General features: G+C 40.6%; 1 protein-coding gene across 11 annotated transcripts in view; it reads left to right on the top strand.

Moving 5' to 3' along the window:
* The window catches only part of EYA1 (EYA transcriptional coactivator and phosphatase 1), an 83,796-nt gene that overhangs the window by 12,960 nt on the left and 47,696 nt on the right, over nucleotides 1-23,140 (top strand). For 5 of the 11 annotated variants that reach the window (XM_075085221.1, XM_075085230.1, XM_075085231.1 and 2 more), the window contains 6 exons: nucleotides 1,457-1,537; nucleotides 3,429-3,498; nucleotides 3,879-4,024; nucleotides 8,199-8,336; nucleotides 14,884-14,966; nucleotides 15,379-15,565. In XM_075085221.1, the coding sequence (XP_074941322.1) occupies nucleotides 1,457-1,537; nucleotides 3,429-3,498; nucleotides 3,879-4,024; nucleotides 8,199-8,336; nucleotides 14,884-14,966; nucleotides 15,379-15,565 (705 nt within the window). The remainder of the gene's footprint in view (nucleotides 1-1,456; nucleotides 1,538-3,428; nucleotides 3,499-3,878; nucleotides 4,025-8,198; nucleotides 8,337-14,883; nucleotides 14,967-15,378; nucleotides 15,566-23,140) is intronic. The other 6 variants (XM_075085232.1, XM_075085223.1, XM_075085227.1 and 3 more) reach the window with 2 other exon arrangements.

Raw genomic sequence — 23,140 nt, 5'->3', positions numbered from 1 at the left:
CACACAACACATCCTGCATGAGAATCAAAAGAAAACAGTGGGCAATTAGTAAAATCCTGAGAGATTTCATGCAAATCCCTTGGATGAGGTCAGGTGAAGGAAATAGCGAGGCACATGGAAATAAGAACTTGGATAGGCAAGGAAAGGAAAGGTCCTTTGTCCAAAGGGGAAAGTGCCTCTCTGTCACCCTTTGCAAACCTGGCACCAAAAGGGTTTCTGCTAGTGATGGTTGCAATTCCTGAACGCGTATGTATAGACGAACATACATGCAGACATGCGCACCTATGTCAAGGTGACACTAAGGCTTTACATGTCAAATGGGGTTCAGTTTGCCTTGGTTTTCTTGGATTCGCTTTCTGCAGCGTTACTAACTGCCTCGCTGAAAGGTCAGGTATGCACCAGCGCTGGTGTGTGGGAAGCGGCGACTGTGTGTGTCAACAAGAGCGAAAGCGGTGGGATGCTGATAGTAAGATCAGCTCTGTTGTTTTCTGAAACACCATCCTCAGTTGCTTTTGTTGTGCTGTAACTCCAAAAGCTAGGTATATAAAAATGGATTTGAGAGATTGCCATGCTGATCTGCTAACTCCCTGGCAGTAGGTGTTGTGCCTGTTTGCACCCATGCCGGGTCAGCCCCATCCTTGCTCCATGGGTCAGAACACTGTTGTTACTGAGATTGCGCTGGAGTAATCGAAAGGGAATTTTCCTTATTTCTTTGAGGCTTTATTAAAAGTCATTAATTAATAATTAATTATGAAGCAACATGAGCCAGGAGAGAATCTTTCTTACTCATTTTTTTTTACACTCTGACAGCCGTGCTGGGTTGCGGGTGCAGAGGGAATAAAATGTAAAAGCATTCTTTGAAGTATTTGGTGAGGGCTGTGTCCCCTTTGTTTATTCAGGGTTGCTGAGCATGAAGTTGGTTTTCATTCTGAGGGGAGAAATCCACCACATGGGAAGTGTTTTACTTCATTAGAAATTGTCATTTTTCCTCTGAAAAGTTACACGGATGGAAAAAAATGTGAGCAGCCCTTAGGGAAACCCATTTGAAAATTATTTCCTTTTTTGTCTTATTCAGATTGCTGTCTTTCAAGCCTGTAAATGTCTGTGTGACCTGATCTAAATGTAGACCCTTATTGTTGGGTCTGCAGGATTGAGAGGAATCAGGACAGGTGCAGAGAGTTGCATGGGGACTTCTGGTTTGTTACAGTGGCTCTTATTCCTTGGGGACAGAAATAACCCTCTTAATCATTTTATATGTATGTGTAAATCATAGCTGCCAGTACTTTGCATTGTTTGTATACGCAAATACATAAAATGCAAAATATCGACAGCCACGATTTAAAACATTTTTGGCAGATTTTTGTTTTATTGAATTTGTGGCTGCAGTGAGTGTGTGTGCATGCGTGTGCAAGAATATTAGGTGCATATAGAATATATTTTATTTATATTTCTATAGTTAAAACAGAACCAATGAGCAGCAGTGAGATTGCTACTACTACTACCACAGACGGGTCTTTAGACAATTTCTCAGGATCAGGTAAGGAATAAACAAAGGTTTTAAGCTCAGCATTCTTTTCATTTACTATTTTCTTATCCCATGTGGTCTAAACCTGTGCACAGCTGTTAAAAAGCCTTGCACACTTTGCAGCTTATGCCTATTTCTGTTCATCTTACTCAGACAGTGTAAGTCAATAGGAGTTTTCCCCAAGTAAGGAGCATTACAGCATCAGGCTTATTAATGTCCATTGGTGTCTTTGGTGGGAGTCTCACTAGGGAGTATTCTGGCCCAGAGTAATTACTCTTTTGTTTTCTGTGAGTAAACATACCTGCCTCTGTGATTAGTGTTGTAATTGAGGGGTAGGTCTTCCTCATCTATTCTAATTTAATATTATCAAGGTATTCATTCTTTTGTCAGGCTTTTTTTCTTCCTGGAAGCCAAACACATCTTGGCTTTTAACGTACAGGAGACAAACACTGTGAGAAAACCCTAAGATGTTTGCACACTTTTGCATACCTATTTATTAACTGTAGTATTTCTAGCACATCATTTAATGGTGCAAATCAAATAAAAAAGGATCTAATACTATGTTGTGGGATTATACAAAATCTGACATCTCACAGTCAGGCTTCAAGCAGCCAACCCTTTTCTGGTCTCATCACAGCCTCCATTTTCTACCCATGCTCCTGAGTATGAAACTATCAAGCTTGAAAGCCAAAAGAAGGTTTCTAGGGTATTTTAAATCTCTGAAAGAAGAAAAGGTAGTGCGTTTAATAGTAGCTATGTACATCTGTGGTGATCTGGCTAAAGGTCGGACTGTATTATTTGACGTATCTGCAGCCTTACAGGCCACAGAAAGAAAAACTATCAGGTGTGGAAGGCGCAGAAAGAGATTCCCTGCTTCCCTCCGCGCTTCGCGAGCGCTCCCGGAGTGTAAAGATGATGGATTTTCCCTGTAGTTGGCCAGGAAAGGGGTAGCTGGTGAAGGGTAATTATCCGTGCCTTGTTTATTTCCAAGTACTTAGCAATAGGGCCTGTTGTTTCTCCGGCTGTCTGGTTTTACAGTAGTCTCATAACCTGCTGCTGACCCCTTCCTGGCAAAGCCTTCAAAACCCACCCTGGGACCCAGAGAAGAAATGGCACCCAAACGGTAACCAGAGAGGGAAGGGCTCCCAAAAATAACGCCCCGAGCAGAGCACGCCGGCACATCCGCCACGCTCTCAGCAGCACCCAAAAATACCGAAAGAAATTGGGATGCGTTGGCGTAAAGCTCTGTGTCAGCAGTGGGGGAGAAGCTCACTATTTAGCCTTCTAGGCTTAGGTGTTTCACTAAGAAAATTTGCATATTAGTCGTCATATCTTTATGCACTGCTGAGTGTTTTGAGGGTCTGAAAGCATTTTAGCAAGCAGATAAGATGGGGAAAAAAAGAAGGAAGTGTAATACGGTAATACATCATATGCATTATGGAATTATTTTAAAAAAAAGAGGCACGTGCTCTGAAGCTGGCCATATGTTTTCAATCAAGGCATGCATAAAGCTCCTTCATAAAATGTAGGTCTTAAAAATTCTAAAAGTTAATAAAATATTGCACTTGAGATATCAATAATCCTTTGAAAATATGAAGGGAAATGTTTCCATTAGGAAATACATAGTTTGCATTGAAAATGTTGTCTGTGTGTGAGCAAAGAATAAACTATTGCTCAGGAGTTGTACAAAGGGGCAATTTAGTATTTGAAATTTGTAATCAAGATTTTAATGTTTAAGCATTCTTGTATAGTTCCTGATTAAATATTTTCTATCTAAAGTATCAATGATATTTGAATTTAATTAAAATCTTGTTAATACTCTGAAATTCTATTAGGAAAAATAATATTTATCTTTGGTGTGTGTATTTACACTTCTGTGTGCTTTCTTTTCTCCTTGGTGCAGCAATTGGAAGCAGTGGTTTCAGCCCAAGACAAACACATCAGTTCTCCCCACCACAGATTTACCCTTCCAAGTATGATATCTTTTAAAAATAATAACAGTAGTAGTAGCAGTAATAATAATAACTGAAATAGGCAGATTTTTACCTCATTTAAAATAATAATTGGGTCCATCTGTTAAGTCATAATTTAAACCACAGCAGCTTCTAGGGGAAATATATTTTTTTTAATGCTAAGAATATATTTTTCAAATACTTGGAAAATTCTTATTTTGCTTATTCTTTTATTGTTGATTTCTTATTGTTGTTTTGTCATTGTCTTAGTTTCTGTTGTCTAGCACAGCCTATGATTATATATTAATGAAGTAGCAGGATTATAATAAGGCTAAAAATAAGTACACGCATGTCTGTCTAATGCAGCGTCTGTCCTATTTTCTGTCCTTTGTAATCAATAGCAGACCATACCCACATATTCTTCCTACCCCTTCTTCACAAACGATGGCTGCGTATGGGCAGACACAGTTTACAACAGGGATGCAACAAGCTACAGCTTATGCCACCTACCCGCAGCCCGGCCAACCTTATGGAATCCCTTCATATGGTAAGAAACCGTGTCCATGTTATTTTGTTCCAGAGGCAAATAGTTTTTAGAACAAGATTACATGACCCTTGCATCCGTGCTTAGTGGAAGAGCTGTGCTCTTGAGCATTTCTTGTGGAAGACTGGTAATTTCACCACTGGAGTGCATGATGCTTAATTTATGTATTAAAGAGCCAAGAAGCTACTCAAAAGGGTGCTTCTGCTTTGGGATCAAGGAGAGGGATTCATTAGGGTTTTATTGATGATATAAAAAACCCCACACTGAAGGGGGAAAAGAGATCTAGGGACTTCCATTACACAGGCACAGCTCCTGGTGACTTGCCGAGGACCTCTGCTCTCCAGCAATGCAGTAGGGTACGTCGGTACGTAAAGGTCTGATTTTCAGCTGATCCAGATTACTGGAGCCCAGATGAATTAGTGAAGCCATGCTGATTTTCAGCAGGTGAAAGAAAAAGACCTCCACAAAAAAAAAAACCAACTCACTTTCAATGTTTTAAAACTCCCTGGAGGTGAAAATTGAGGTAAATTGCTACTAAAGCTCTGTCTGCCTGATGAAGGAGATAGTATTAAGTAGCAAATATTTCCAAAAAAATTTAATTTAAAAACAAGCTGCTGTGGGTGAGACCATTTTGCTGCCAGACTGTCTGCTGGCAGACCACGTAGCAGTTCAGCAGCAAGGATGCATTATTAGAAAAAAGGTCTTTTATTCCTCTGGGGGAATATATTAAAAATATAAAATTCACATGCTTTTAGCTATATATTTTGCAAAGACACATTCAGGTAATGTAAGTTTTATACCAGAAGGACAGGACTGACAGTACAAGCCATGCCCCTTAAAGACATTAAAACTTTTAAATGCAAAACTGGTCAATTTTTCATCCTGAAATGTGCAAGCTGAAATCCACTCGGTCTCAAGTATATCCTACAGCAGATTATTGTAACAGTAGGCACAAGAAATAGGTTATTGTTTCCCCTTACTTATAAAAAATGTGTTTCATTAATGTATCATCAATAATTATGATCCAAGGAAGCATTCTTCCTGTGGCTACAGCCTTGATTACTTACTGCCAAAAATATGATTATAAACATGAATTAGATGTTTCAGTGTCAGTTTGAATCCACATATTTTAAACTTACACAAACAAAATACTTTAAGGATATTTAAACTACATTTTCAAGACTATGGGGATTTTTCCCACCACCACCACAAGCTCATGTTGCTGATGAGAGCTTGTCTGCTTGATCAGGTGGTGTGATAACAGACGACCCCTTTCCCCATCATGCTTTTCTTGACCTTTTTCTCCTGCGGACACCTCGTGTTCATACTTGGCCAGCTGTGGTGGCTTGGACAGCCCAAACAGTGACTTTTTTGTTTTTTGCTTGGTTCCTCTGGATGAAATCCTGACCTCACTGAAGTCAACTATCAAACTCCCACTGGCTTCAGCAAGGCCTTGATTTCACTACTGAGTTTAGCTGTCTCGCTGTCGTCGGAGCTATAATTGAGAGTTGCTTTACTTGGCAACTGCTTGCTGGGGGTTAACATGCCTGCCTGCTCTTTTGTTTTGTTTTGTTTTTTTGCCCAGTCGATCCCTTGTGCCTAGGACTTTGGATAATTTTGCTTAACATTTTACATTGCAGAGCTGCTTTTGACCACTGAAACCCCCAGCTCCTGAGCCAAGTGGATTTTAATGTGTTGTGTTCTTTTCAGACAGTGCCTCGTGACTGGGGCTAAGGTGCTCCGTGCTGATGTACTTTATAGAAGTAATATTTAAAAGCAAATAACTATTAAAAAGTTTTGGGACCCAATACCATATATATTTTTGCATATTTGAGGCACATCGTATAATCCATGCTATTAAAATAAATTACCTAGGGAACACTGGGGCACCTGGTTTAGAGCCAAAATTCTCCTCTTGGGTCTCGAGCTTAGACCCCATGTACTGTCTGCCTTGCTGTTTCCTTGTCCAGGCAGAGAGCTTCCAGCAGGTATAAAAAGGGGAGGCTTATGACATACGTGAAAGGAAAAATCTGAGTTGGAGTCTTTCTTTTTGTTTCTTTACTCTGGGGCTTGGGCTTACTGGCAGAAAAAGTATTCATTATTTCCCATATCAACCTCCCCTCAAGTTTTCTCTCCTGGGCAGACTTTGGGAAGGTGTTGCCTCGAATGCACCTCTAACCTCTTAATTTTCCACTCCCCCACCTCCACCGTGGTGCAGCCGTGCAGGCAGGAAGGGGGGTGGAGGGGAATGCCACCGACAGCTGCCTCCCGGGGCTCCTGGCGCTGGTTCATCTGCAAAGCCCCTGAGGAGGCTGGAGAATTTCCTGAGGCTCCCTCCTCCTGCCTGCTCCAGTACCAGCATCTAGCAAAGGCTTCGCTCACCAGCTTCTTATCCTTCCAGCTCCTGGCAGTCCCGTTATGTTTTCTCACTGTCCCTTCCCGCTTCCTTGCATACATTAGATTTGGGAGAAGGAGAAGGGAGCATCAAGGTTTAATGAGTGAAGGCCTTCTGGGTGAGAGCAGATGGGAAGAGTACATCCTAGGAGATGAAAGGCTCTTCATAGCACAGAGGTTTGCAAAAGGGCACGTCAGTGCCAAGTTGTCTTCACTCGAGTGGCATCCTCCTGCTGCTGCCTTTGATCGTCTCCTCCCACTTCGCCTGAGATGGAGAGTTGAACCAGGCCGTTAAAGCTGGATTAGAAATGTAATGCTTGATTTAGTTAAACTTTCTCTAAGCAATATTTAATCAGCATTTCAGAAGTCCTTAAAGAGGCAACAAATAGGGATCACTGATACCAAAACACCCATAGCAGGAGTTTCCCCTTAGAAACGAGGTGTCAGATTCATCATTGTGATTGTTTAATTGTAACATGAAACAGAAGAAGCAAGTAAGCATCAGGGAAAAACAAGCAAATAGGGTTAGTCTGGCAGTTAGCAGGTCTGGCAGAAGGAATTAAGGGTAATTAATGACAGCAGTTGAAAAATAATGACTTAAATGGCAGAAGAAAATACGCTGCCATTTTTATATAGGGAGATATTGAAGTTTTGCAAACACAGTAACTTCTCAGCCCTCTCTTACCTTCAAAGGCTGTTGAATATTGTTTTTTTTAAAAAAAGTCCAACCAGGAAATGGACTGAGATTAACAGTCATTTTCAAAGGAATGTTACTAATTCACACTTAGTTAATTCTGTTCAAATAACGGTGGTTTCTGAACAATGAGGTATCACTGAATGCCCCAGTGAAACCTAAGAGTATTGTATTACTTTTCCATTGCTTTGGCTATAATTATTTTTAAATGGTAGTTCATGTTGGGACAACCTTATAATTAAAACTAAGAGACAGAGGCTGAATTGTGTATGTTTCCTCAGTGTTTCACTTGCTGTTGTTTACTTGCTTGTTGCCTTACAAATTGGGGGAAGAATCACTGAAGTTGGGAGGCAAGTCGTTCATTTAATTGGACTTTGGATTCTTTTATTACTAAATTTGGAAATGAGAGGGTAATGTGATGTGTAATGGATTTCCCTGTCAGTGCAGAGTAATGACTCTCTGCTATGTTCTTCCCAGTTTGGGAGATTGCTTCAGGAATAGTTCCTGTCTATTAGGTGTTTATTTGTTAAAAGACTGAATGCCTCCTATAGTGTTTAATTAGCTTTGAAAATCATCATTACTCTTAATGCTGCTCGTTCTCTTTATCCACTTCTAATTCCTTAGAAAGCCATTGCACTTGGAGCCATGTAATTTTCATGTAGGAATATTATACAATGTAAGTCTCAGTTATGTCATTAATGGGTGGATGGCAGGAGAGCTTGGCTATGCTATGCTTCATTAAAATCGTATAAAGTTGCTAATCTACCTCTGTGAAATGTCATGAATATATGGAAAAGTTAGCCTCTGGCAGGAAGGGAAAAAAGGAATAATGCAACTTCCTGTTCATATATAAATTTCTTTTGCAGCTCTTGGAAACACAGTTTTGAATTTAACCTCTCCCTGGTGAACTTCAGTTTTATGTGTGCTTTTAGACTACCCTTACCCTGTTCATTTGTGCATGCTATCAATATTTGTTCTCTCGTGCATGCAATAGTAGGAGTATGTTAAACATGCTGTTAATTAAGTGATTTTATTTTCCATCCCTGTTTGAATATGAACAAATAGATTTGCTGTCACTAACTGATTTAGGTGCATTGTGGGCAGGCATCAAGACAGAAGGTGGATTGGCACAGTCACAGTCACCTGGACAGACAGGATTTCTAAGCTACGGTGCCAGCTTTAGCACACCTCAACCTGGACAGGCTCCCTATAGCTACCAGATGCAAGGTCTGTATAAACAGATTTTACCATTAATTATATAGAGTTAATGCTATGGGTTCCCCCCCACCCTTATTTCTTTACATTCCTAGGATAAAAAATGAATGATTGTTTGAGCACTTACCTCTGATGTTATTGCAGTTGGAGCTGACATGATGATTGCCTTTGCTGAGAGCAGTGACGGGCCAGCTCTCAGCAGTTTGGAAGATCCCTCGCTTAGTGACTTCATTAATTTTTAAATAGCGAAGTGTTGTAGTGTTATTACAGTAAAAATGTATCTCTGAATAGCAATAGTTTAACAAATACGAATGTGCCAAAGCGAGTCCTGGAAAACGTGTCAGGATTATGAATTTAGGAAGTGCCAAATATAATTTGACACCTGAGAGTGTGCGGGAGGGAGAAGAAGATAAAAATACCTAGTGCAGCTGTGGAGGTAGCTAAGTAATGATTGAAGTCTGTTTCTTTGAAGTCTATTTAAAAGCTGTAAGTCTTTGTATGTGCGGGCTATTATTATCAATTATACTTTGTAGCCTTACTTGCCTGTTAATTTACTTAATATTTTTCCACCTTGTTCTCCCAATTCCTTTCTCCCCTTCTGTATCAGGAAGTCACTGGGTATGTGTGGTTCTGGATTTTCACCACTTTAAGGGATATGTAAGGAATCTTTGTTTACTACAAATAATTTTGGTTGTCTGCTGCGGGACTTTTCGCCCCTGATTTTGACAGTTAAAATCAAGTGTGTTTCAGATTTTAGAATTGTTGAAATAAGTGATCACTCACAGCATTGGACCACTTTTTAAAAAAAAATTAGCACCTCTCTATTATTATTGTGCTCCATTTAAACTCCGTGCCATCATGTAAATGCTCCATGAAATGGCTTGAGGCAGACGTGCTTTTAGAGACCAAGTGATTGAGGTTTTGCTTTTGCTCCTTGGCTTTGGGGTTTATTGATCCAGTCCTTTGCTCAGACACAAGAGACATGTTTTCGGTTTGGTTTGGGGGTTTTTGTCGTTTGTTTTATTTGTTTTTAAATCCTTTTTTGAACTATGTGTTGGGTAGCTCTGTACGGCAGAAGCATCCATCTGACATCTGAAGTGTTGCTTACTTGTAGTGTGCTCTGACAAGTAAGAGGAAAATAGTATGAGAGTAGTACGCAAACGTTCATCTATATGCTGAATAGTGGTGATTGTCTACTCATCGGAGTAAATATAACCATAACCAAGCTGTTGGTTTTGCTTTCTGCAGATAGCCACGCTGAAAAAAAGCCACAGACACATACCCCCCTCTGAAAAAAACCCTACCTCTCTGTAGGAGAGAGCTCAAAATGCTTGCCAGCAGCAGCTGCGAGGAACTCCTGGATCGACATTCCAGCTTTTAAGGAACTGATAATTCATGGTCGCTAGGAAATAGTTATTGATAAATCATGTCTGTGTTACCTATAATTTCTATTGCAGTAGTGCCTTCATGCCACAGTCATGTATTGGGATCCTGTTGTGCTAACTCATACAGCCAAATGAAAGTATAGTCCCCATTGAAGTTGGAGGGTAGAATAAAACCCACAGGCTTATTAGGGCCTAATATAACAATAAAGCTGACAGAGTTTAGGCATAATAAATAGTCATCACCCCATATTGGTTATCTGACAGCTCTAAAGGTGGGTTTTTTTTAAAGATACAGAGCAGGGGGATGTCAATAAAAAGGGATTTTAGGGAGGACAATGAAGTATTTTTGCAGATGTCTACTGGAAACTCATTCGATGGAGGGAGGAAAAGGGGAACAGCATGGGATAATGTGAGAGTGCTTGTTGGAAAATGTTAAGAGTAAGAGTGAATTCTGGCATTAGTAGAGCAAAGCTGGGACTCGGTCAATGGGCTACATAGAGGTCTATCATAAAGGGTATTGCTTTGTTTTCTGCAATATGCAAAATGTGTATAAGATGAGAATTGTCAAGGTTGTGAAAGGGTGATGGCTCTCAAGAGATGGAACAGTAGGATCTTGGAAAGCATTTCAGCTGTACACATTGAAAGGCAAGGATCTAAAAATATTCTGCTGAAAAGATGTTTTAAAGATGACCCAGTTGTGAAGCCCTAACAAGAGGAGGGTCAGAGGCATTGATTTCATGATAGTATTGTCTGCAGGGCTGAGGGAGGAGGGGGTCTGAGCCTGGGTTCTGCTCCAGCTGTGCCATGCTTGGGCTGAGAGCTGCCTGCCTATGAACAATAGCAGGTCACTGACAGTCTGGCTTGGGTGGAAGAGCCACAGGTCAGAGTGGAAGAATCTGGGGTCCCCATGGTGTGTATGTCATTTCTGTTGTGCTCATGAGCGGCATGGCATGTGGATGAGGGAAGGACTGGTGTCCTACAGAAACCTTACAGACCACAAGAGGAAATAAGGAGACTATTTCAAATGAAAATAGTGGAGTTTTTAGAAACTAAGTACAAAAGAATCACATTGCTAAACAGGTCTTTCTTGCAGTTAAATATTGACAGTCTATACTATAAATGAGAATATATGTCTTTTTAATGATTTCATTAGGCTAACTTTTGAATTTGAAACAAGTTTAAATTGACTTAATTCTTCCTTTTGATTGAACAGATGTTAAAAGTAAACAGGAACATTTGTTTCCCTTTCCTCATTTAATTTTGGATGCACAACCTATTCATAGTTTCAACTATTATTTAAGGAAAAAAATTGATTCTCATGACATAAGACAGGGGTAGTGCTGCTGCTGTTCAGTTGTTTGTGCAGAAACCTCCAGAGGGGGAAATGAGTTTATTCTCCCTTTCTCCTCTACCAGTATATGGGCAGGCTCAAGCCTCAGCCTTTTCATAGCCTGCAATAGCCGTTCTTCATCTCCAGTGTGCGGCTGCTGAGCTGCTAAATGGAGATAATGGATCCCACAACCTACTTCACAACCAAGCCTTACACAGCAGGGTTCTCATGGCCCTTCTGGCATTCTTGCCTGCAGTAAAGGGGATTTCCTAGCGGCCTTGCAGTTGCCATGTTCGTGCTCCCTGATTGGGGTTACCTTGCGCTCAAAAGCTTTGGAGTTATTCTGGTTCCTTTCCCTGGGGTGAATGTCTCCCTGCAACGTAAAGGCTCTGCCTTGTGATGTGTGTGCAGCCAATTAAACCCAGTGCTTTTCCTGACACCGCTAAAATTACAGCTTGATTAGTCACAGAACAATAGAGGAGGGAAAGCCTGCCAACTTTTGAAGATGATGAGGAAAATCGTGGCCTGTGACTCCTTGCTAAGGTTATTCTGGTAATTGGATTTTTGTTTGTTACAAATTTATCTTCCCTGTAAAGGGGGGGTGTTGACGAGGGGGGGAGTGCGGAGGGGAGGGGCTGGGAAGAGGACCTAGGTGGTTCTGCTGTCCCTCTCCCCACTCCTCCCCACTCTTACTTTAATGTTTTTCATATAAGTTGCTTCATAGACGTTGAAAGACCACTTACATGACTAATGGCTGTGGGAATGGGCCGTTGTTCCTATATTGGCAGAGTTATAAGAAGTGCTCAGTGAGGATAAATGAAGTGGAGAAGGGCTGGGGGAAACATCTTCTTGAATACCCTTTGATTGTGATAAAAGCATGGCTTTTACCCTGCAACCGAGCATCCTACCGCTGGAAGGGTACTAGACCTGTGATGAGCACAAGCGTTGTTTTAGTTACCGAGACTGTGATGTTTGAGAGTATACTAACCAATTGGTTTGGGAATTCGTCCACAAAAAAGTAAACGTTAAGGTATTTGGTTATTATTATACAGTATAAAAATATTGTGCTGGATGGCTAAGCAGTTACTAGGACAACAAGGGGGAGTTTGCCAAGGATTTTTAAACACTGTAAGCAAACGGAAGAAACCTTGAGTTTAAATAGCCCATCTGGCTGTCTTAGGCTTTCCCAGGAGAGCTGCACTAAACTTCTGCCACATACATTGTACCCTGATGATAGACATAGCCCATGGCAAGGAGACTGAGCTAGGAAAGCAAATGGACTTCTGTGGCAAATACACAGGGGAGGACCACGTCCTACGCCTCGCGGCGGCATGGGGGCAAGCCCCGCACCTGGAGCCCGCGCCCTGGTCCCAGCAGGGTCCGGCCGTCTTCCGACGCTGACTGGGATTCCCAGCTTTAATGTGGGCCCGTGCTCTTTGCAAAATAGACCTTTGACCTGCAATTTACAGCTTTTATCACATTTTAAAGCTACATAGCGGGTGAACTTGGGGCAGTAAATCTCGTGCATTTTGTAAAGATCCCTATTTTTATGTTTGCTCAGCTAAGGCGGGAACAGCAGCTCTCTGCCGTGCTGCAGCCGATTATTTAAAAAACAAATGGCAAAATTGGAGTGTTTTAAAAACAACTTTAGGCAAGTAGTTCTGGGTGGCCCACAGAGCCGTTTCTGAGAAACCTGCTTCATGTTTGTTACGGTCTAGGAGACCCCTACCCCTCCTCCATAGGAGCCAGTGCTGACCATGAGATGAAAGAGAGAGATTTGCGTGTTAGTATGTGTGTGTCTTTGTCTGAGAGGGAGGGGTGCTGGCTGGCATGTAATTACTTTTCTCATTTGCTCTTGCAAATTATTTGCCAAACTTTCTGTGGAAAGATAATGTATTCATCAAAAAAAGTTTGGGGTTGTTTTTCTTTCTTTTTTTTCCTTCTTATAACTATGAGAAGCCTTTTCTATCCTTTCAGAATGGTTCAAACTGTGCACCTATAAAACTTGTGTTTGAATGCATTACTGCATCACTCAGAAATAACTACAGAAATAAAAAGAGACACAGTGACTTACATTCTTCTAGGCAAAGCACTCTTAGAAATAAAATAGCATTTCAAAGTTTTGCAATTTAAAATATTTTTCAGCTGTATTTTGCCTCTGGGGTTTGTTATAATAAAAAATAACATCTGTTTTCCAATTTTAAATTAAATTTAAAACAACATGTTTTTCTCATTAGTACTGTTTATCTGTACTATCTGCTAAACTTGGATGTCAACTCTTCTGCTGAAGTAATCTGATTTTAGTTCCGAGGATTAGTAGCACCTATCAACAACCACAGAGCTTTTGTACTAATAACAAATACAAGAGAAGTGTTTACAGTCATTATCACACGTTAAGTTTAAGCTTCATCTCTTCCTCCCACTGCTGTTGGACATACTTCACATCTACACTGAGGCTTAATTTGTGGGCATTTTTAGTAACTTCTGCAATCAAAGCATTTAAATGTTTTTCCTTCTGACTTTTTATAGCTAGGATACCTATTGCTGGTTTGGGGTTGGTTTTTTGTTGTTTTAAAAAGTAAATAGCTCACAAATGCCCTTTAGGGCTTGTACTAAGCATGCAGCCCAGCCTGCATTCCTCACTCTTCGGAGTTGCAAGAAAAGTTGCTTTTCCCAGTGAGTAACCCCCGCATAGGGTTTGGTTAATTGAGTTGTGTTGGGTACATCAGAGGTTTGGTGCATGTGTGCTCCTGGCTTCCTGTTGATTTCCATCCCTCTTTGCCTCCTTTGCTCACCTGCAAGCTTTTGCTACCAAGGTCTTGGTTTATCGCTGCTCTAAGGAAGGTTTCAGTGGTGAGGGAGGCTGCAAACAACCCGCGTGCTTTAATGTGAGCTCCTCGCTGGCTGAGGCTCTCCCGCTGGATGAGTTCAATAGGTTGCCTCATTACAGACTTTCTGTTGGCTTACGTAGCTTCACCCTGTGCATCCATATGTCTCAGCTGGTGGCTGTGTCACTCCTGGGTTATAACCAGTGAGGGCAAAACAGCTGAAAGGGGGTTGCTGCCCTTTTAGTGGAACAGCTTCTCAGGTTAGGTATTAAACAAGAGCCCCATCTGTCTATTTTTTGTGGTTCATGAGGGGAGGAGGGACATGAAGGCGGTAATTCAGTCTCTGGGCTAAATTCAATCTTGGGTCTCCGTTCTCAGAGAGGTACTTTTCTTCCTTTGTGTCATGCCCAGTAGACTCTACCGAAAAAGAGAAAGGTTTGCGGCCCAAGGCTGTCTATGATCAATTAGCAAATCCTAATGGCTTTGCAGTCACGCTGAGCTGTTCAGAGCAGCTCAGCTTTTGCTGAGCTTTTGCTACGGCTTTTGCTGTTCCTTCAGGCACTGAGGCTCAGGGAGGGGAGAGGACCTGGTTTTCAAAGGGGTTAGGAGATATGGAGCCAGTGGACTTCAGTGCGGGGAGATCGCGTCTCTCGGGACAAGGCTCGCAGTTATCGTTCAACAAAAATTGAAAGTAAAGAGACCTTCATTACTTCCACAGAGCTGGGGATTATTTGGAAGGGTGAGATAGCCTAATATTCAGTCAGACCCAAGGTGCCTCCAAATTCCTGTCTAAATTTCCAGGTTTTCTTTTTATTGCAATAATGAAACACAGGGTGTAGGAACAATGAATTATCACTTTCCCTATATTAACATGTTATAGAGCTGATGACAACCAAATCGGTCAACATATGGGAAATATTACAAATATGCCACATCCTCATGATATAATCGCATGATGGAAGTTATTTTCTGATACGCAGTTTTAGTAATTCACATAATTTTTCATTTCATTTCAGGCAGCAGTTTTACAACATCATCAGGAATATATGCAGGAAATAATTCACTCACAAATTCTACTGGATTTAATAGTTCACAGCAGGTAAATTTGTAGATATGAGTCAAGGAAACTTTGGCAGAATTATCCACTGAAAACACGTAACCCATAAATAGCTTTTTGAATAAAATTAGCATCATTTCAAGTTAAACTAATGTTTAGAAATGTTTTTCTTCAATTCATCACCTTCCAGTAATAGAACTAATTGTCTGGGTTTGATGTTCTTATCCACACATCTTCAGTAGTGTGCCTAATAAACTATTTGTATGAGAAGACATACTAAATTATGTGTAATTTAGATTTTGTTTTACTGCCTCACAGCTTTAAGTCCTACAGCATCCAATCCAGGCAGCATACGTGCTGAAAGTCTGACATGTGTTTGTAGTTATATTTTGGAATTTATACTGAAAAGTAGCAAAACTTTGATGGACTATTCAGTTGCTTTTTTGTCTTTCAGGAATATCCCTCTTATCCTAGTTTTGGCCAGGGCCAATATGCACAGTATTATAATAGCTCACCGTATCCTTCACATTACATGACAAACAGCAACACCAGCCCAACGACACCCTCCACAAATGCAACATACCAGCTTCAAGAACCACCATCTGGCATCACCAGTCAAGCGGTTACAGATCCTGCAGCAGGTAATTACATGGATTTTATGGTCCCTATGAAGCACGTTTTTGTAAGTTGAAAGGGGGTTGAATTGGATTTTGTGTGTGTGTGTGTGTGTAGTCGTTGATATTTTTTATTATTATTATTTCTTAATCCTGAGCCTGTAGCACATCTTGCACAGATTCTAACAGAAAATAGACTAAAGAAAAACTGGGATCAGTAAAAGTTTAAAGCTTGTACAAAATGCAGGTTGTTTGTATTTATTTGTAAAATGATTGTGTTAAAAATTGCAGGATATGGGAAGGTCTTTACACTAAACCGGAACCTGATGCTTTTAAGCTCTGTCTTCATTAAGATAAACTCCTCTGATTTTTCCTAAGAAAGACTGAAATCGAGAGGCCTTCAGACCATATCCCGACTGTCCACTTGAAAGAGAGCTTTTGTGTTTTTCACTTTCGGAGGACATCATAATGCTTGTAATGGGGAGTTAAAATTGTACAAGTGTTTCCATTTTAAGAAAAGATTTTCAGTGACTTGTCCTTCTTCCCAGTTGTTTTACCTTTCTTGCTAGAATTTGGCAGTCCGTTTCTAGTTGAGATATTTTTTGAATATTTATGCCAAACTGCTCCAGCTGTTTTTGGAAATGAGAGGTGAAAAATACTTTTCCCATTATTAAAAAAAAAAATTTGCATTTTTTAACAGTTCAAACATGTCAGTAGTTAGTAGATGGCAGAAGTCTGAAATCTGTCAGAGAGGAAGTACAAGGCTGCAGATGCGTTTCTCAGTAATGTAGTAAGAAGGAGCTATGATTTGGTGATGTTGTCAGGAGGTTTTGTTTTGGAGTTTTTTCAGGGTAGATTGTTTTTAGTTTTCTTGATGAAAACTTTTTAGTTTACATGATGAGACTGATCTTGCATGTGCAATGTGAGGTTTAATACATTTGCCGGGACTCTCCTGCTTTTCTGCATGAGCGTGTACCTGAAGAAAATTTATGTAGTGTTGTCTCTTGATACATTTGCTGAAAGTACGTAGGGAAAAAAATACAGCTGGTGTGTTTATATACATGAGACCATGTGTGTGTGCAATGTATTTGAGGACGGAATCTTTCTAAAAATATGAATGCATATCGGAGTCTGCAGCTTTTAGAATATATGGATGTGTATTGAAGCCTGCATAATTACTCTGCTTTTCACTTTGTTTTTAATTCTTTTTTGTTTTCATGTGGGTTTTTTTGCTTTTCTTTTTAAGTTGGAAGCAGGAAGTTCCTCTTACCCCAAAAAACAAATGTGATCAAGTTTTAGCTTTTACCAAGATACTCAGATTGAATCATTGTATCATCTGGGTCTTGATCTTTTACAAAATCTTTGCATATATTTTTTTAAAGTAGTTGATACTTCCTAAAAGCAACAGTAAACACATATAGGGAGAGAGTCTTGTTAAGAAAGCTTTGTCTAAAAATTTGAAAGAAGTTGGTGGGCTTTCTTATGGATGGGTCCTGCACCTAAGCCCTCTTCTAGGTTATGCTTTCAAGTATTGAAAGCTGTGTACCCATAGGTGCCTTATCATTGCTCCCTTAGACATGTTCCTTGGTCACGTGCACACCTCGTCCGGCACTGCTGGGCGGGCTTATTATTTTACTGATTTAACAATTCTGAAAAAGTTCCTTCAAATGGTTTTCAAATGAAAAGTCTTAGTGTAGCTATGGGGTTATCCCACAGGCAGGGATACATTTAGGAAGGTACCTGCTGTGCGCCACTCTATTCCCCTTCGCCAACAGGGTCACAGTTGGCAGAAGGTATAGGGCTAGACCAAGATTTCTCCATTTATCTTTTTTCACTTGTCTTTATGCATTTAAGTCAGGATCAAGCCCATTTAGGCTCCTTCTGTACTGAGTGGAGAGAGATGAGTACCTCTATTTATAGGTCAGTTTAACTACAGTCTTAATCCCGAGGTGCCAAAGCCTCTCCACTGGTATGAGCAGTTTAAGGTGGCTGACATACTATTGTTATGTTCCTAGTTAAAATTAGGTGAGAACTTCTCGCTGCATCACAAACCTTCAACCCTGGTAGAAGGGAAGTGAGGACCTGTCAGTGAATCCAATGCTGTGCCTGCCATTTCCCCTCAGATGGTGTAAATTCTTTGTGCTCTCTTCTTGCTGAAGCTTTTTGCAAAGCCTCAGTTGAGCTCATACGCCATATGCTCAGAAGATAAAGCAAGGCTGAGGGCAAAGGAAAGAGGGGTCAGCATGGAGGAAGGGCATTCTGCTGGAGTGGGGACAAGTGAAAGGCAAATTAGAGAGAAGGAAATTCACAGTTAGGTAAATCCACAGAACAAAGGAGCAAACTAACCAAATTTTAATTACAGTTAGTGAGATTTCTGTAGGATGTTTTGCCACATCTGGTCAAGTTAAGCTTGTGGTTGTCTACCACAACTGGAACTCTGCATATGAGGGATGGTGGGGGGCAGTGCAGAGCCATCACCTTAGGCTACTGTACCCCTTTAGCAGGATGGGCTCCAGCTGCTGAATTGCAGCTGTTCTTACTGGATGTTGATATCCCTAGACATCATCTATATTTTAAAAACCCATGTCATCTGTGCGGTTCTGAACTATGCCAGAACAAGCAGAGGGCGGCCTTCAGACTTTGCAGAGGCACCAGAATAATTTGACAGACATAGGTGGTTCCTATGAATTTGGGCCAGTAAGTGAAACAGAAGAATCTGGTAAGAAACATGTGAAAAGAGAAAAAGTAATTATGTGCTCTTGTGACATTTTTAGTAGACTTTTGCAGAGTCAGAAAGCTCAGATAATTTCACTTAAAATATGTTTAATTCCTTATCCAAATATAAAATAATCCTTTTATGGTTTCCCGCAGTTTCTAGTTAAATATGCAAGTTTTTTTGCCATGCAATCCAGAACATCCAGGGATTCTTGCAGGAGAACCTGAGATTTTTCGATGCTCAGTGTTTCTTCTTTCTTTTGCGGATTTGAAAAATTTCTTGTACCTCAGTCATGACAAAACCTTTTGATTGCACAGAGGTTGGTAGCCTCTGTCTCCATAAAGCAGGCATACAAATTAATGTTACTTTCTTGTGAACAGAAGGCTCTATTTTTGCTAGTGACATAATCAGAAAATTATTAAACAAAACTATGAATCTCAGTATAACATTTCAAATTTTTAATGTGTGCTTTGCTTCAGGTTTCATTGGAAATTTTGTTTCAGCTCAAAAGAATTTTCAAAGTTTTTTTTCTCCACTCGTAGAATTCTAACTTTTGCTTTACAGAATAAAATGGTTTTCATCAGAATAACAACATAATACTGGGTTCCTTCTGGCATGATCTTTCAATCCATACATGAGTAGATTATCCCAGGTACTAATAGTGAGTTGCTGATTTTTCATGTGAGCCGTAGTATGTAGGAGTAATAATAATTAAAATAATAAAAAATAATAAAAGTAGATGAGTGAGCAAAAATTCACTCTCCCTTCCAATACTCAAATTCATTGAAGTAGGTTCAGAGCAAACAAAAGGAAGTATTTCTTTATGTTGCATGTAGGTAAGATGTGCAGCTCCTTGCTGCAGGATGCTGTGGATGCAAAAAGTTTATGCCAGTTCAAGCACTGCTTAGACAAACTCAAAGACTGGTTTTACACAGATACCAAATTAAATTCAAGAACTTCTTGACACAAAGAATCACTGGAGAACGTGGATGAATTAGCACTATGTATATGTCTGTCCTCTACGCTCTCTCACCTAGTCACCTGCTGTTGGCCAGTGTTGAAATTTACCCTGGATTTTGTGCAAATTTTTGTTTAGAAATGCAGTCAACAAACTGAATTTATTGTTCTGTTTCATATGATGCTGTATTTGTAATTTATTAAACAGTGTTTCTTGCAAGAGAGACTTGCTTTGTTCTTGAGATTTGATCTCTTTCAGTTTTCTTGGTTTATGCAATAAGTATGTTTAAAATATTACTGGAAGGTTTTTTTCATATCGCTCACATACTTCACAATGGAGATTAAAAACCCCACAAGGGCTGTGCTAGCCAACAAATATCGTTCTCAGCCATGGGTCACCATTTTGCTCTTAAAGACTAAACTTTTTCCTTGAACACTGTATCACATTTAGTATTGCAAAAGGGAAAGCTACTTCCACAGTTTCTCCTTATGATATTTCATAACAATAAATTAAAGACAGGAAAGTGAAACAGAGCAAGTAGACTATATAGGAAACTTTTCACTAACACCTGTATGGAAACAAATACTGCTGTATTTATGCTGTCTAGCTGTATTTATGCAAAAGTAAGAAAATCATAGCTGAGACCAACATATTCAAACTACCTGTATCTTATACTTTTATTTTGGTATACAGGAGTTGAAATAACACTGGCCTGAGGATTTAAGGTCTTAATTTGGAATTAAGCATTAGATTTGGGGGGAAGCCATTAATCTATTTACCACAATCTAAATAGAAAATATTTGTACCTACCTATTTGCAGGGACATTTGACTATAGCAGCTATCTAGACCCATCTCATCTATGGGATTTACATTGTGACACGAGATATCATTACTTTGATATTGTGCATTTACTCATTTTTGCATACCCTTTCAGTGAAGTAGGGAAAAAGTCTGATGAAATTTCCAACGCCTTTGTGAACAGCAAGAGCTCTACCCACACACTTGCCAGTCAGATTTACCTAGAGATAGACTTGATTTTGAGATTTCTGGGGCAGCTAGTTTTCCCAAAATTTGTCATTTGAGGCTATTGCTGTAGTAAGAAAATACAGCAATTACTTCGCAGGGTTTTTGTAACAATCAGAAAGGAATTACAGAATACAGTGTTGCAAATGGTATCTCTGGGTCTATATTGTCTATTCATAAGTAATCAAAGATGATGGAAAATTGTTCTGTGCGACAAAACCATCAAAACTGCCCATGATGATGTGTAATGGGGAAGTATGTGTGTATGATGTTTTACGTCAAGTTGGGTTAATATCGTTAGTTGTAGCACAGGGGAAGGTCTGCTACAATATGCTTCGTATATTTTAGGTAAAACAGAATGAAAACATGTTTTATTCCTCACAATTATGTGTAGCTCGGAAAAAGAGGTATACATTTATAGACCCTGGGGTAAAAATGTTTTTCTTACTGATTAGAGAAGTCAAGATTGGGTCTACTACATTTGCTCAAGGTTTGGAAGAGGGAATTCTGAGTGTGTGAAACAAGCCGTAACATTTGGTGTCAGACAGCCTGGGGCAGAGTTTAGAGAGGTACCATAGAAGAGACATCTAAAATTGTATGTGTCTGTTAATGGATGCAGAAGAATAACCATTATTACAATATTATTATAATTTTGTGAAGGCATAGGCAACCTACAGAAATGGCATTAGTGGTCCAGACTGACAGATCAACTGGCCCGGTACCCTGCCTGCCTCAGTGGCCATCAGCTGACTCCCTGGGAGCAGTGAGGACAGGCTAAGCTTGCATAAGACTTGCCCTAAGCACTTTTCCAGCTTCCAGATATTTCCGTCTCAGGGGATTTCCAAAGCTGCTGTTGTTTGTATGTTTAGGGTGCACCTACATTAGCATTTTAATTTGGAGCAGGAGTCTGTTTTGAAGCAAAGAGCTTTGGTTCAGCAGAGCCGTCCTAGAGCACCCAGCTGGAGTCCTTCCAGGAAAAACTAACCTGGAAGGTGTCTTCCAGGACAGCTTCTAATTCCTCCAAACCCTCTTGAGGATGCTCAGGGCACCAGATCAGGCAGGACCTCCCATCAAGTGACCTCCCAAAAACAGGCAGTGAAGCCTGGGGTTGTTGCCACCACTTGTTAGGTCCCACAGACCCAACCTGCTAGTGCAGACATGGCTATAGAACCCCTGAAATCCCCTCCTCCAAGGATGTCTCCAGGCTCTTCTTGAACACTTACAACCTTTTGGGAGCCTGGCATTTTTTCAGAAAAGGTGCTACAAATCTCCCAGCTTTTCTTTTTTGCCCATCAGACTAGATATAAAGAAGAAATTTTTCATGATGAAGGTGGTGAAACACTGGAACAGGTTGCCCAGAGAGGTGGTAGATGCCCCATCCCTGGAAACACTCAGGGTCAGGTTGGACGGGGCTCTGAGCAACCTGATCTAGTTGAAGATGTCCCTGCTCACTGTAGGAGGGTTGGACTAGATGACCTCTAAAGGTCGCTTCCAACCCAAACTCTTCTACAATTCTGTGATTCTTTTATCTGAACTCCTACTTCTTGTGTTTAACCTGGCTGCTGCCAGCTTCCTTTGGTAATCTTGCTTTCGTTTTGGGGTGAGCAGTGGAGGGCTGATCCTCACCTCCTTTTCTGCTCATGATTTTGTGGGGGGATGGGTTTTGTCCTGCACTTCCCTGTGTTTGTGATGCTCAGGAACAGGATAAAATTAATTCCAATGCTTTAGAAACATAATAATTTCCCTTGGCTAATATTAAAGTAAGTCTGTTACTATGAAGTTTGCTGAGGTTGAACAAATTAACCTCCTCCTATCAACGAATGTAGAATAATGGGTATAACAATAATGTGGTTTGTGGCTATACAGCTTGTGTTCAGCAAGGCTTTTGCACCCTGGAAGTTAAATCTTTCCATTTAACAATCTTATAAGCAAACTAGGCTGAAGCAGCCTAGCAGAAACTACAGCAGAATGATATAGAGCTGTTTAGGAAACCAGGTCCAGAGAGAAGTCAGAGCTCGCTGTTAAAATAGCAGGATGGCTACAGCAGCATTCCTTAGTGTCTGCCTTGGGCCCAGCATTTTCATTAATCATTTAGATGACGGAACAGAATGTGTTTGCCTATTAAATATGTAGATGACACCGTGCTGAGAGGGGCTCTGAGTTCTTTGGAGACAGGATGAGAACTCAAAAAATGGAGATGTGATCTGAATAGGAGCAGGTGTGAGGTATACATTTAGGCAGGAATGATGAACTGCACAAATGTGGGATGGGGAATGTTGGCAGCTCCTTCCAGGCTCTACCTTTCTCTGCAGACCGCTCTCAGTACTCCAAATATTAGTGGCACATGGAGTACCCTCAGCCGCTGTTGTTTTTCTTGCTCCAGAATTTGTCAGGGCTTGGGCTTGTCAGGGCTCGGGCTTGTCAGGGCTCAGGGCTCAGCTGGATACTGGATTCTTTAATTGGGTTTCCTTATGAGGACCTGAGAGTGACCATTGGACAGTGAGCTGGTAACCCAGCCGCCCACATGGAGGCTGCCCTGTCGAGCAGCCTTAATCCAAAGAGTACATGCTATGGTTTCCTTTTACATACATGGAATAAGTTTCTAACACACTATGTCACGCTTCCCTCCATTGATTACTGCCATCTGTCACACTGTTCATAGCAGAGTGGTCTCCTGAATAGGCTTGGAAGCTCCAGGTATTAACAATGTTGTGCATTCAGTTCATGTCCAACATTGGGCCAGGTGTTTGAGAAACGACCAGTTAGGTGCCACTTCTTCCTTGGAAGATGATCTAGGGATCCTGAAACTAACATTTATTAAAAATATTGCAGAAAATGCAAATTGTTCCTTGCCAAGTGGTGTCCAGGGGAGGGTAGCCTGCAAGACATGGGAAGTAAAGCTTT

Source organism: Phalacrocorax aristotelis, chromosome 2 (assembly GCF_949628215.1).
Source record: "Phalacrocorax aristotelis chromosome 2, bGulAri2.1, whole genome shotgun sequence".
Taxonomy (NCBI): domain Eukaryota; kingdom Metazoa; phylum Chordata; class Aves; order Suliformes; family Phalacrocoracidae; genus Phalacrocorax; species Phalacrocorax aristotelis.
Note: the sequence above shows the minus strand (reverse complement) of the source record. Positions and strands in the feature narration are given on the sequence as shown.